General features: G+C 46.5%; 2 protein-coding genes across 3 annotated transcripts in view; one reads left to right on the forward strand and one right to left on the reverse strand.

Moving 5' to 3' along the window:
* The window catches only part of Nhe2 (Na[+]/H[+] hydrogen exchanger 2), a 250,996-nt gene that overhangs the window by 30,207 nt on the left and 205,733 nt on the right, over positions 1-15,056 (reverse strand). The window lies entirely within an intron of this gene.
* LOC143424631 (ciliary microtubule inner protein 1) overlaps positions 13,021-15,056 on the forward strand; it is a 168,223-nt gene continuing 166,187 nt past the window's right edge. For both annotated transcript variants that reach the window (XM_076896817.1, XM_076896815.1), the window contains exon 1: positions 13,021-13,266. Coding sequence is in view for 1 of the 2 variants with exons in the window: in XM_076896815.1 (XP_076752930.1) it covers positions 13,161-13,266 (106 nt within the window). In the remaining variant the exon portion in view is untranslated. The remainder of the gene's footprint in view (positions 13,267-15,056) is intronic.

A 15,056-nucleotide genomic window follows, 5' to 3' on the forward strand; every position in this document is an offset into this window, starting at 1 on the left:
AACTCTTTGTTTGTAGAGTATTATTTCCGACAAATATGCACCTGCACGCAAATCCACACGTTGACTGTCCCCTAAGAAAACGCGTACGATATTCCGAGATCCGTTGCAAAATTTTCATCCGTATATCGTGACGGTGGATAGTTCGTTTACAGTGTATACAGTCGAAGGGTTCGCTGGTCGCTCCACGAGGCCCTTGGGAGGCGAACCTTATCCAACGATCGTCTCGTTCCCTCGTCGAAGCGGGCAGAAACGCGGGCTGGAACCGCGCCAAGCGTACGTACGCGGCGTGTTCACTTCCTGCGGATTTGCACACGAGTTGGAAAAGCCTCGCCGCGGGAAAACGGGTGGCCACGTCGCGGTGCAGAGGCCGTCGCCGATGAATTTATACTTCAAGATCGCCGGCTCGAGTGATCTTTACGATACGTTACCCGCGCGATAACTGACAGATCCGCAGCGACGCCTTCCGTTCCGACGCTGTTCGACGCAGAGAGCCGTCGCGTTGCGTTCCATCCGCGAACAGCCGTACGGGTACTTAGGCGCGTCGGATTGACGGCTGTTTGATACATTGTACGCGAGCCGCGTCGTTCCCGCTTGTCGTCGACGTCCGTTTCCGCGGGGTATTTATAACGCGATCGAATGTAGCGGAACTTGATTCCCGTCACGCCGCGACGCGGAGTCAAAGATTCGGCGAAGGTGCTGCTAACGATTATATGGCATATGTTCCGAGCAATTACGCTGGTTTGTTACTTTGATGCGAACCGAGGAATGTCTTGTGGAAATATCGCGGAACACGAGGGGACGGGCTTTCGGTTATTCGACGAGTATTCTCGTACGACACTCGGGAGGTTTTGGTTTCCGTTTCCTCCGGCTAGTCATGGAATATTGTCGCCGATTCTTTGCTTCGAAATGTTTTATTGAAATAATACTTTCAGCTTCGAAGTTCTGTTGGAAATTGTATATTTGGATTTGCTAGAATAATTATTCTGCTTCTTCGCATTGTCCAACTCCTGTTGACCAATTCCACTTCTGAAGTACAATTTATTTCAGTTTTATGCAGTAGCATCATTTGTCTTCATCTTTCGTTTTTATCTATGTAAAAAGGAGGAATGTATCCATCTGAAACATGTTGGAAAGTTCGTTTTTATTGGACAGTATATTGGAACATTCAGTTTGCGATACTGGTGATATGCGAACCGTGCGGTCCTCTGGGGCACAGCCTAAATATAAATTGTCTATTAAGTTTAATTTATTAAGTTAGATCGTTTTGCTTATTTTATGCATCGTTATCGTTACCTCTCTCTTTCTCTCTCTTCACTTGTTTATTCCGGGTGCGCTGTAACCGAGCCATTTCAGTAAGCCACGTTTCATTCCAAAGCTGAGGGGAAATTGTTTCGAATGACGAGCCGCGCGAGAACACACGGTCGTTTTTCGAAACCTTACTGGCTGTTCCCTTGCCGCGAAACTGGCATCGCGTTGCATCTAAAACGAAGTGTAAAGATCATGTCTGTCTTCTCTTACGAAACATTGTAAACCATCGAACTGACAACAGTGTGTACAATTCACGGATTTAGTGCATTCTTTTTACGAACTGCCGACAGTGTTCAAAGATCCCAACAGACGTGTGATTTATGTTAGAAATATAACATTTCAAGAGTAAATTTGTCACATACTGTGGAGGAAAGAAGAAAAAAGGCACCTTGAAACGCTTCGTTCTTTAGCATAATCCAGTTTACACGTGGAGTACATCATACCTACCAACAGACGAGGAAAAGGATGGTTCCTTGACAGAATGTCGAAGAAAAAGGCTGCCAATTGTGCCAGAATTCGGAGCCAAACCACGCCACAATAATTCTCTCCCGATTCTCATTGGGCCAACCGCGAGAGTCATGCGTTTCAACGATTTATTCACCGCCCACCCTCGCCTCGGTTTCTGACACCCTAATCAGCTTAATAGCTCGTTCTCCACCGCGGTGTTCCGCCTAGAAAACCAACGTGGCTCGCCGCCGCGTACCGTCGACAACCGCGGCCAAAGGCATCGGATATTTATGAGAGCCCTTACGCTGGAACGCGCCGCGAGACTTCGGTTGAGGGTGTTTGAACCGGGTGGAGTAACCGTGACGGAAATAGAGCAGGATTTCTCGGTGGTACGACACGCACTTTCGACACATTCCCCGGCCCACTTCCGCGTAATTTGCTGGAAAGTCCTCTCTAGAACAGTCTCGCTCGTATAGTTACTTCTTCTACGATCACGGTAAGCCTTACGGTGGATACAATTCTCGAGTCGCGTTGGACAGTGACGAACAGACCTTTTCATTTTTTTTTTTTTTTCGAATCGAGCAACGTGAGAAATTTTGTTTAAGTTCCGTTAATAAAGTCGACACCTGTATTCGGTGGTACCAATCTCTTTCCAACGTTGAAAGTTTGGAAAAATATTCCACGCCCGTTGTATATTTTCCGAACCGAGATTAGCAGTTGTTGCACACAGTGAATATAAACGTTTACGTGGATAACGTAGCTCGTCCAGGCGCCACGTGTTTGGCACGGAAATACCTCTTAAAATTCACAATCCGTAGAAACATATTGTAAACCGCGACCACTTTGCTGTGTCCACTGGTGACACAAAATCGCTCGTAAACTTTCGGTCTAGGAAAAACGTATCCTTCATTTTACTATCGTATCGTGCTAATCTAACTTGCGATACGATATGAGAGTGATTCGATGCACAAAATCGACATACGTTGTTACGAGACGATAGTAACGATACCGTGGAAAAAAAGTGAGAATTCAAAACGACGCAGACCACCGCATTCTGTTAAGATTATCACGGTTTACAACCCATCTAACCGTGCATTATCTTGGCGTGCAATCAACAACAGCTGGTGTCGATTAAAGTGCAATAAAATTAGCGATAAAACGAAAATTTTATGTGACACGATTCCACACACCAGACACCGTGGCAGGGCGATAAAAAATAATTGGTAATTTCGCCGAGTAAAATTGTCTATATGACGGAGAGGCCTCTTTCCGTGAGACCGTATTTAGTTCGAACCGGGGCGGCGGAAGTGTGTACACTTGTAACGATCGACGGTGCAATGTTTCCTACAATTTTAGAACTCGTAAATTATCTCTTCTTTGATTTCGTTATATTTTACGAGCACCAGGGCAACGGGATCGAGCGTATCGTCAGGTAACATCTATTCCATGCGCGTTGGACATGGACTGTATAAGTAGTATCGGTACTGTGCGTGTCAGACACGCTCGAAGGAGTACCTTCCAGTTTGATCCTCAATCGCGGGATCGGGTAATTGCTCGTTACTTTGGATGCAAAAAAAAAAATCGCGACAAAAGTCTAGGAATAATTTAAAGTCAATCTAGTACGATCTAGTGGAAGAATGGGAACGTGGAAGAGCGGCGACCAATTATATCAATTGTCACACTTGACATAATTGAAAAGGGAATGTATGAAATAAAATTTGGTAATTTAACGTAAAGGGAAATGAAATTTGAGACTCGTAAGCATAACAGAAAGGTCGAGACACCTGATCTATACAATGTTCGAAGCGTTCTCCGCCGGCAACGGAACACGTTGCGGTAAACCTATTTTTGTGGAACAAGAATCCGTGCTTAACGCGTTAGAAAATAGCCTGGAGGAATTGCTTAAACAAACGATTCATTTGTCAGGAAACAAAGCAAACGCTGAGACTGCTTAGGGCGCAGAAACCGTGGGTATCGTGTTTGCACCGCGTTTAAACTGGCAAAGTGAAAAATGGACGCTGACGAACGAACAAATGAGATTCTCGCTTCGCTTAGACGGTAAAAAATGAACTGACATCGATTCTGTCCACTATTTTCTAATTCTAACCGATTATATCAAATACAAAATACATACATCCATATCTTTAAAGCAAAAAGATCATCGATAACGTATCGATATCTGTACTGCACTTTTTTCAGACTTATAACAATAAACTTTTTATGTGTTAAATAAATAGACACGCGCAGAGTAGCGACAATAACGAGAGAAAACAGTGCGATTTCAGCGTTGCTACACCGAAAACCGGTGACAAGTAAAAATGAAAGATTTGCTCGAATTCTTTCCCGCAGCTTCTCTTATTGCTGTCCGTGGGTTCGAGTGGCGTTGCTTGACAATAATTGTAACTGATGAGGGGGTCTCAGCAGCCACGGTAGTTGGTCGCAATCCAAGATCCTCTCGCAAGAAATCCGCGTGTTGTTTGCAAGAAAATTAATAACGCCCCTGCCATTTATATTTCTCTATTTGCCCGCGTTCGAGAGACGGTTTGGGTAACTTAGTAATATTTCGCGGACGAATCGCCGCCGCGAAAAGATATATCCCGTCCGCGGCTGTTATAAATTATCCGGTTGAATATACATCAGCGGCGTATCGAGCAAAAATTGTCAAATTAATACCGGTTACACCATCGCGGCGCGTACTCGAACGCGCGAGCGTTCCAAGCACCGGGCTCGTCCCGGCTGTTCCGAAGATTACTCAAGTGGTAACGTCACCCGCGAAGATACATTCGCGGCACAAATCATTCGAGATATCGAACGCCAGTCGCATAAATCTTGATTGCGTTTCAATGGGATACGATCTGCGCTTGTTTCCCGGAACGTTTCTGCGGTTGGTGTATCGAAAGCTGTTCGAGCGACAAAAGAGGCGAGAGGAGAAGACGGACGTGCTCGCGAAAGGCAGAGCCAACACGGGTGCATAAATCATCCTCGTAACGCCGAAAGGCCCGAGAAGAAGGAGCGGACAAAGCGCGACAATTCATCTGGTAACCGCGCGTATGATCGCCTAATGCTCGATCCATTGGGCCAAAGGACAAACGACGTTTAAGGCTTGTAAATCAACCGGCGTGGCGTCCAAATGCTTTAATTCACCGGTTACCAGACAGCAATTAAAAAGTTTCATTGACGAGGCGATAGCGGTGAGGCGTGTTGAAGCTTTCGAGCGATTTAAGGGACAACCGCCACTCCTGGCTGGCCTCTAAATGGAGAAAAATGTTATTTATGCCAGGAAGTTGAGTCACGTTGCGATTACGACCGGTTACATGTATCATCGTGACAATCCAACGGTTGTACACGAGTACGTGCGAAGTATTTTTACCAACAGATGTTATCCAAGAGGCATTTAAGATCGGGTTTAAGATCAAAAGAATTTTCTTCTCCCTTCAAGACCAAACGCTCGATTCCACCTGGGGCTCGGTGGAGATCTGTCGCGACATTGTAACATTCTGAGGCAACGCGTCGTACATTCGCGTTAAATTACGCGGTGAAAAGCGAGCCAGCGTAAAGGGCAGCTGCTAGAGCCGCAGGACGAGCAAAAGAGCACAGAGCACTTATACGCGGGCTGCTCAACAATGTAGACGGTTTCTCCACGGTCTGCGGTCGCGACCATCTAAATTGCTGCCACGAGAGGCAGGAAAAAAAGGTCGCCGCACACAGGGATCGGAACACGCACTTGCGCTCCTGCAATTGCATGTTTAGAATGATTGATCGCGGGGGGTTTCCCGGCCAAGCGGAGGTAAATATGGAGACTATGGACGTTCGGAGATTAGAGGATCTCCCTTGGCCGAGTACACCGCTCGAAATTCATGCTAGACGTACATTCCTCATGCTAATCTAAGGCGTATTGTTCGCCTCGAGATTGCTTTCGTGCGCCACGACGTTCTCATTACTTCTACGTTGTCCAGGCTTTAGACTGCTGTTTGTATTGTATTAAAATTGTTCCGCCGCTTCTCTCCAAGTTAGCTTCGGATTAGTCTCTCGAGGAGGACGCGATTTTTTCAGACACTTTTAGAAAACAGACAATTTCAATTCCCAAAGGACTGTAATCACCGCGTTTTCGACGACTTCTCTTTCGAATCGAAAAATTCTGCGTAACATATGAAAATCTAATCTGCTGGCATGCGGTCTGAAAATTTCCGTGGCAAACAGACCGACATCCGTCCGTGGCTGGTATATTATTGTAGTAGGAAGACAAATGTCCACAGCTGTTCTTATTTGTCAACGGTTTGAAAAAAGGAACGAAACTAGCCTCAATTACCGCGCAACGAAGAGTACTCGAGAGAGTCCTTCCTTTTTCCTGTCTATACCACGAGGCCAAACGCGTCTAATATACAACGATAGACAAATTGTACCGATGCGAGCAAAATCACCGACGTCCGCCTTCCACTGCCGTCCCCCGAAACTCGGCCAGACGATAAATTAATTACATTTCTCTAGCCGCGTTGCGACGAACGGCGTAAACGTTCAATGACGGCGAACAAATGGATCTCGTTTCTTTCTTCAACTATCGAAAAGCAGAGACTTCGTCGAGTGGAAACCTCCTTTTCGTGAGGATGCGTAAACGATGGCATTCCATATTCGACAAGTTTACGATCCGTTTTATGGCCCCTGCTCTTGCGAGAGCGCTAGACGCGCGCTGGTAATGATAAAGGGTGATGAATATAACGATCCCCCGACTGAGACGGACCACGGATGGAATGAATACCCCATTAACGTTAACGACGGACCCGTATCGAGGGTAGCTTTGGATGAAATAAATTTATACGCGTGAGTCGAATCAACGTCGCGACGCGTCGCGGATAAAGTACGGGGACGCGTCTCCCGCTGGCCATTTGTGAAGCAGAAGGTATAATTCTCGAGCGTTGCGGTCCGTTTCTGACTATCTTAAGTAAGATTAGGTGTTATGGCAGCACCGTCTAGATTGTACTTCATACACGCGGCTAGCATGGTAACATTAATTTCTGCGACGAATTAATCGCTTGTTCGCCTCTTTGCTGCACGCACGCGAATAAGGTCGATGTACATTTAACGTGCGTTTCGTTGCGACGCGATACGTTTAGTGGCTGACAACGGGTATCCAAGACTTGGCGATGTTTCGCGCGAAATTTACCCGGGTCCGACGAATTGGATCCGCGATAACGCGAGCCCTTAAACGAGCCGATTTACCCCGACCAATCGCGCATCGAAAATCACTCGGACCTCCCTCGAGCGGCGTGCAGGGTGGAAACGCGGAACGTCTAATTTTAGTGGTTGCAAATTGCACATGGCACGCGATTCCATGCCAGGAGCCGCCTTCATGCCAACAACACGTGGCCGTTTAACGATCGCATTTGCACAATCGCACGCGATCCTCGAGGTTCTCTCGCGGAAATTTCGGATGAAGCCTCGCCTAATGATCTCCACCTCCTCCCCACCCGCGTCGGCCCTCGTCCATCGTTGATCTTTCCCGGTTTTCCACGGGCATCTCGATATATTCGAGCCTTTTAACGACACGAGCGTACTAGAGGCGGCCGTATAATTTACGACGAGGAGAAACACGGGGACGAAAAGCGAGAGTGAGTGACGTGTAACCGCGGGGAGAAGCGAAACGCTTTACGCAGACATCGGTCTCTGTCAGCCGAGGGTGCCTCTGCGTCCCCTTCGGCGCAGATAACGAGCAGAATCTGTCCTCGGGATGTTCGCGATGCCGACAACCCACCGTCTAAATCGACAACGCGCGCATAGCTGCCAGCCTGGAAGTAGAGAAAGGGCGTCGTCACCTTTTCAGAGGATAGCTAAGCTCCGCTGGCTTCTTAATTAGCGGAAAACCTCAGATTCGCCTCTCCACGCGCTCCTCCAGCTTTTTTCTTCGACTTTTCGGCTCTTCTCGGTTCATTAGTAGAACCCTCCTCTTTAGATTTCTCCAAATCTTTATTACGAAATGACTGTCTTTTTTCTTTTATAAAAACAGATGCGAGTTGACAGGACAGCTGTTCCTAATTTTATCCTTTCGTTTCGACGACGGTAAGCGTGCACACGTGAAACGTATCAACCAGTTCCTTTTCGTATGGTAACGTGAAATTGTGACGGGGTGAAAAGTGCCGTTCGTCGCGCGTCGGAGATGGAGATACTCGATCCGTGGCGAGCGGAAGTTGGCGATTCCAACGTTTCCGCGAGGCGACCCGCGGGTGTTTGCGTTGGCAATCAGAACGGCGGTGATTCTAGCGGCTAACTTCTGCTCCCGGCCGTCTGCTCGTCGGAAGTCGTTCCGTTACCATCGTCTGGAATCGTCCCATGAATTGGTCATGATGTAGCGAAGACAGCTGTGAGAACTTCATTATTTACCGGCTTTACATGTGTCACTTTTCGTAGAGCGCTCGCTTCACCGTTGACGACTGCATTAAAATAGAACGGTCTGCGGGTTCGCGTTAAGTAGTTGAACAATCTGGGCGTTGAACAGTGGAGATTTGTTTGCTCCTACGAGACTTATAGATGTGTCTAGATCTTGGAGTGATTAATGTTAAAAATCGAAGCCTTCGCAAGCGTAAATTAGTGTGGTATCGTAGCAGAGTTTTGAGTAGCTGTAATGTCGTGTCAACTTCGTTAGAGGAAATCAACCTAACCACCAGAAAATGAATCGATAATCCGTTTTTACAAACTATTCGGTTATACAACCGAATCTATTTTAATATTCTATCCAACCACATCGATCTCACTCAATTACGTTCTACTTTGCACCTAGTCACCCTTCCATCACGATAATAAATCGATCTGGGACAATCTCTTGGCGTTTTGCTATCCAATTTAAATTTGTCGACAGACTCAAGTGAGACAGATGTTCGCCACGTATGCAGGTTCGTTTAAAAAACAATTGCCAGAAATTAAGAGTAGCTGTTAGAAAAAATTGCTCGAGCGATAAAAGTTAATTCGCAAGATTCAGCGGGAAGAAAATGTGTTCGAAAATCCGTTTTTTTGGAACCATCGAGCGTGTCGAGCGATAAAAACTAATTTAGGGAGGGGAAGATTAAACGCTCTCCTCCCCTTCATTTATTTCTCTGAATGAAACGTGACATCACGAGCCAACAATAGAGGGATTAGAGATCGATCCGTCCGATTGCCCTTTGTCTTTTCAGGGCAGCTGAGTAAACTGCGATCGGTGCCAAAGGCAACAGTGGATCGCGGTTGTAATCCGCGGTGCAAACGAGCGCTCGTATCTGCTAATATCTTTATGTCGCGTTCACGCGGTTCGATGCTCGCGAACAGATCGCGGTCCGTCGTGTCGCGCACTCGAACACATTTAGGCCGGGTCCAGGGGACATTAAAGACACTGTTTACAGATTATTAATCAATGTACGCCAGTATATTGGACGACGTCGCGGCGCTCGTCCACCGCTGAAAATGGGCGGTCATTAAATCCCTGTTGGGACGTCGCGTCGCGCGGGATAAAGTATTCGCTCGAGGCTTCTATCAAAGGGTAAATATAACGCTGGTAATCGATGACACGTGTTCCACGTGACAGGGAATTCGATGAATTCGGAGAATCGCGATGGGGTGCTAGCGGCGATGGAATTCGAGAAAGACTCCACGGAGACCCCCGTATCGCAGATTCCCGTCGCGTTTCTTATTCCCTTGTAACGAACGTGCGCTGCAAAGAATAATTTCCGAAAAACGTCTGAAATCTAATTATACGGTAAACGATCAGCGGTGGTAATTGGGGGATATTAATAAGAGTATCTGAAATTAGGCTATTTGCGGTAACGAGGTAAGCGGATTTCGTAGAAGAGCCACTTGTCTTTTAATCTGTGGGACGAAAATACACATCAAAGTGTAAACCGTCGGGATGGGGCTCTTTACCGTTCTCATTTACAAACGTGACTGACGGCCATCATGGTTTTGTTGTCGTCACTCGGATCAAGTGTTTCCATAAATCTCCCGGCTCTGATAGAAGAAAGTATACATACTCACAGCGGTTCGAACAAGGTAATAAATGGTTATAATGTCTGTCGCATAATTACAAGCTAATAACCCCTGGAAATCAGACGTGATTACAGAGTAGAACGCAACTAAGTTTTATAATCTACTACTGCAATGGTATTTGCTAGCAATTTAATTACGAGAGTAGGTCACCACCGTAATGGTCGCACTGCGTTTGACTACGTACACCCCAATTTACTGTGCGTCTATATTGACCATTACATCCCCATTTCTCGTTTCTGATTCTCATCTGAAGGTCTCTCGATTCCCCGAAAGAATCGGTATCTCTGCTCGCATCGCGTTTACAAACGTTACACTTGGGTGCAGCGTGATAATCTCGAACGCGAGAGCGTAAAGCTCTCCCCCGTGTGCACCGGTCGGATATTAATACGGGACGCGTCAGTGGCTCTCGTCGATGCACCTTAGCGCAGTTCAGATGCACCTTTACCGGCGGCAATAGAAGCGGGCGATATACCGTTCCACGCAATTTCCCATTGGTTTAGCGAGCGTGACGAAGGACCGATATATAGGAAAGCTTTCGTTTATTAATAGAGTGATAAACAAGCCGGATGCGGACGCCGAAATTAGACGCGGACTGCGAGGAGGAAGACGGCGGATCGGCGAGAGATAAAAACTGCGAGATCAGCCTGCCTCGCAGATTCGGTCGCTCGATAAAAATATTGCGAGCTTTCGCGCGCTCGTGCCACGATCGCGAACTGGAAGATCGCACGAGAAACAGAGATGCAAAGGGTTATTTTTACAAACATTCGGAAGTTCCGCGGAAGATTGCGGTTTCGTTGACTTTCGTAGGTGAAAAATGGTTGCTCGAGGAATCTGTGTCGCGAGGGTTCGAGAGAAATGCGATAAGTCCGCGATGTTAGAGGGAAACGAGAACAATTTGCGTCTCTCGTAAGAAATGAAATATGTTGATTGTACCTTTGGTTCTTTAAAATGTTTTAATTTCAAGAGTGTAGACGTAGCGGCATGCTGTTGGTATTTCTATGTCATACTCCATCGCTGTAGCTTTAGTTTAAATTGAACATGACGCAGATCCTGTTGATCTCGCTTGCGTCGCGGCAAAAATGCGTCGCGCTGTTAGTTATATATGTTACAGCAAAAAATTCACTAAATTACAGGGGATAACGCGCGACGATAAATTTGGAAGAATTATTGCTATACCAGTTTGAACCGTTCGTGTACGGTTCGCTGTATTTATGGATTAATAAATCAACGGTCGTCGCTGATTTGTAAATTTATTATCGAGATTATAGAATCCTTTGTGACGGATGTGCGTGCTTAAGGTTACTCTACAAACTTCCATGCAGGGGATATTTTTACCTCTTTGTCTCTAGCGGTCGACAAAATTATTAAAAGCTCGAGCTCATTCGTCAACGTTTCACCATCGCTCTATTCCTTAGGAGACGCTAACGCGCGTACATTTCTACTCCTTCTAATCTATATTTTACTCTTTAATCCGTAGCGCGAGCAACCTACCCCAACCCCCTGGAAAAGCAAACAGTCGAACGGATATTATCCAACATTTAACACCCACGACGTCCACCCTCGTGGCAACCTCTGGCGCGGCGAGACCTAAATCGAGATAATAAGTCTCGCGAGCGGCCATACAGCCGTACTCGCGTTCAAAACACGGACTTACCCAGGTTCGAGGAGATTTATCGACGGCGGAGCGTTGCGCAGGTTCCGCGCGGCGTTGTCCCCTGTAAATCACTGTCATCGAACATTATTTACTTGGTGCGGGAGGGTCGGCCTGTTCCCCTTTGCTGGCGGACTCCATTTCAGCGGCAGCAAAGCGGAAAAAGACACACCCTCGGCCAACACTCCTGCCACGTTCGGACACACCTAGGCCAAGAGGAACACCGTTCCCTTGTCCGCTGCCACTCTTCGCTACGTTTCTTCCGCCTCCACGTAGCCGCCGCGTGTTCTCCAACTCTCCTTTATCCCTCCTCGTTCGCGAGGGTACGCGAGCCGAGCAGGTTGATATATGCAGCCTGGTCAAGATAAAACAGAACACGAGGGACGATCGTTCGCAGGACTGGGAATATTCGCGAATGGTTAGTCGATCTTGTTAAGTGGCTTCGACCGCGGCCAGCGACACGTGTATTCGTGTTACCCAACGCTGCGCGGGGTTGATTCGATCGCGCACCTCGATCGGTCCTCGTAACGGGGAGTTTCGCGGGGCACCTTGCTTTTTCTTTTTATCAGCTAGTTAAATTGCACGCGAAGCCTTCTGAGCGCCGTTGGAACTTGGAACGCGGCAAAAAGCGCACTTAAACCGCGAATCACGTCTGCCTGCTTGTTAATAATAGATAATAATCGCGGTCGCTGACCGTCTGTCCCTTCGAATTGCTACATTTTCCTACAGAATACGTTCCACGTGTCCACTGTTATAAAGTGGACCACCCGCGCTGTACACGCGCCATTTCGATAATTGGAACGCGCAGCGTTTCCCTTCCACGACGTTTCGCTGGTTTCACACTCATTAGGGCGAGGGTTCATTAACACACCCCGACTAGCTCACGCGCGGATCAAAATTGCATCTTTACTTGGCCTTCTGTTTTATCTAGTCAGAGATATGAGGGATCAGAGGGGCTTATGGTTACCTCGTAGCGATCTTAGCGAAGTCTTGTAATTATGTACGAATTATATTATGTAATTAAACGGGCACACGTCTGCTGCGTGTATATTTATAATCGAAACGGTGATTAAAAGCGACCATCGCCGCTGGATTTCATCGGCCGGAGATCGTGGTAGGCGGTCGGTCGATCGTGGAAACGAAAGGTGCCGGGGCTAAATTTAAATTCCAAACATCCGCGATACCAGCTGCGAAAAAAAGACCATCGTTGTGGATTTTCGAGAGGGCTCCCTCGAGAGATTTTCCTCGCGCGCTCGTTCGTTCCGCGAACGCGTGCCTCGCGTCGATACCCTTTACGCCTTTGTATATTTTTCTCTTTTACCACGGTCTCGGAATCGTTGATTCGGAATTTGCATTTACCCTTTGAACGTCTACCTCTTTTTTTTTCCTGAGAAAGAATCGTCCGAGAAATTAGTACGATGGAGATGTTACGAGCTAATTGCTACAGTGTTTGGTACCATTTCTCTCCACTCGCTTCGCTCAGAAATTTGTAAAGAATGAAACATCTGAAGCTTCGTCGCTTTTAAATATTATCGAATACGATTAAATCCCAGAAGCTAATATCGTTTTTAATGAACTTCTGAAACTTTTGAAAATGATTTCAGGGATCAGAGGAGGGTTTAAGGAGAGAGGACCGTGGAGTTGTACGGAAACACTTAAGCAGCCATTAAGTCGCGGCCGGTATTTAAATTCGAGCTTGACGTAGGGTCACTTAAAACAATCAACGGCGTCTCGACGCCTGGCGCAAATGGAATACCTGTTGCTTTTAACTACCTCCCACATCGAGCGGCAATCCACCGTCGACGACGACTTTACGGACTCTTGTATCGCGTTCAGAAATCTTGGCACATTCGGTAAGTTTAAAATACACGGGGGAGACTGGTCTCTCCGCTTATTTGTTTATTTAACGGTGCAAAATCTTCGCCACGCTTACGCTATATCGTGGAGAACCGGGGAGAGCTTCCGCAAACTCCTCTTTCGCGGACAATCCATCTCTTTCTCAGATTAATACATCATGCTTGATGTCTTCTTTACGATCTCACATTCGAGGGACAGAAAAGAAGGGAAATCTATTTCAAAATTATCATCAAATTGTTAAGTTCAGTTCAACTTTTCGTGCAACTAACTACTCGCGAGCAACTTCGTACGAATTTCTACAGCATTACTCCGGACATTTATCTTCGCGGTATTTGTTAATCGTATCGAATCTGCGCGCAGATATAAATCGTATAACACTCGAAATTCGCGAGCATTACGTAAACTTGAGTTAGGTAAAAATAAAAGTGAACACAGGGGTTTATTTTAACAATAAGTATTCAGGGAACTAGAACGAAGCTTTGTTCCCACTGTGTACAGGGGAAAGAGCGAAATACTTTACAATCCGATCGCATTAATCATATGACGAATATAGAATTGCATTCTACACGATTTTCGGTGACTGGGGGTCATCGATCAGTGATGTAATAATAATAATCGCGGAATTAACTCGCGTTCCCCGGTCGCGTCGCGGAAACGCGGCGGCCGGAAGTCCTCCGCGGTTGCCAGTCATAAATCCGTAATCCTGTCGCGTCGACGTGAGTTTGCTCGAGGGGTCGACAGCTCTCCCAGGACGTGTCAACGTGCGTGCGGATTAACCGTAACGCTGTTTGCGCGGTGGTGAACGCGGTTAACCCTAACTCTGAAATTCGGCTGATGCCGCGCGAAATCGAGTTTACAGAACCGCAGCCAGTTTGTTCCACTGGCGGCAACTTTGCCGGCAAGATTCGCGGCCGAATCAGCCGTGAAGTACTCAGACGGATGGTATTCCAGCAATCTCTTGTCATTTTAAATTGTTCCTTCCTTTTCTCTCTTTGTAAAAATGAGATAAGTATAGAAAATTCATAGGGTAATTTGGATGACACTTAGAGAAGAGAGTAGGTCAGATAGGATGCGATTAAAATGCGACGAATTCAGCAGTAAAATTAGAGCAAGATTTTAGTAAAGCTGGATTTATGCAAAGCTTAAAATTTCTGGCGTACAGTTAGCCGATGAACACGGCTTGGGATACCGGCATAGTATAGCACGTTGGCTCGAAAGTGGTGGATCGAGAATGAAAAACTTTGTAGCGGCATTAAAAATAGAAATGAGAAATTTCAGCGAATGGTTTAACTGCCGCCGAGTTTACGGCTTCGATAACGTAATCGAGTGAAAGGTATATTTCTGGTGCGTCAAAAGGATGCGGATAATACTTTTAAATAGAGCAAGAAACATCGGAGCTCGTTGCAGAGTGATACGTAGAACTTAAACGTTCGCTGCCTCGACGGAACATTCGCTTCGACAGAAATTGGCTGAAATTACATTGTAGAAAAGAAGTGGATCGTTAGAATTTCTTTCTACAAAAAATCTACTTTCACACTTCAGAATCCCTCGTTGTTCCCTAATTTCAAAACCTAAAATTCGCAAGAAAATATAGAATATTCTACAACCTTCAGCTCTTAAAGGGAGACTAAAACTGGGACTAAAGCTAAAGAAAAACAGTCACTTCCTCACACGTTCCGCGTTAATAACGCGAGGCGTAATCCCAAAATCGTTTCCTCAAATTTCTCTGAAAATACCGAGATCCCAGCCACGCGTTAGGGACGGAAACCGAAATATTCGAGGAGCA

The sequence above is a fragment of the Xylocopa sonorina genome, chromosome 6 (genome assembly GCF_050948175.1).
Source record: "Xylocopa sonorina isolate GNS202 chromosome 6, iyXylSono1_principal, whole genome shotgun sequence".
Taxonomy (NCBI): Eukaryota; Metazoa; Arthropoda; class Insecta; order Hymenoptera; family Apidae; genus Xylocopa; species Xylocopa sonorina.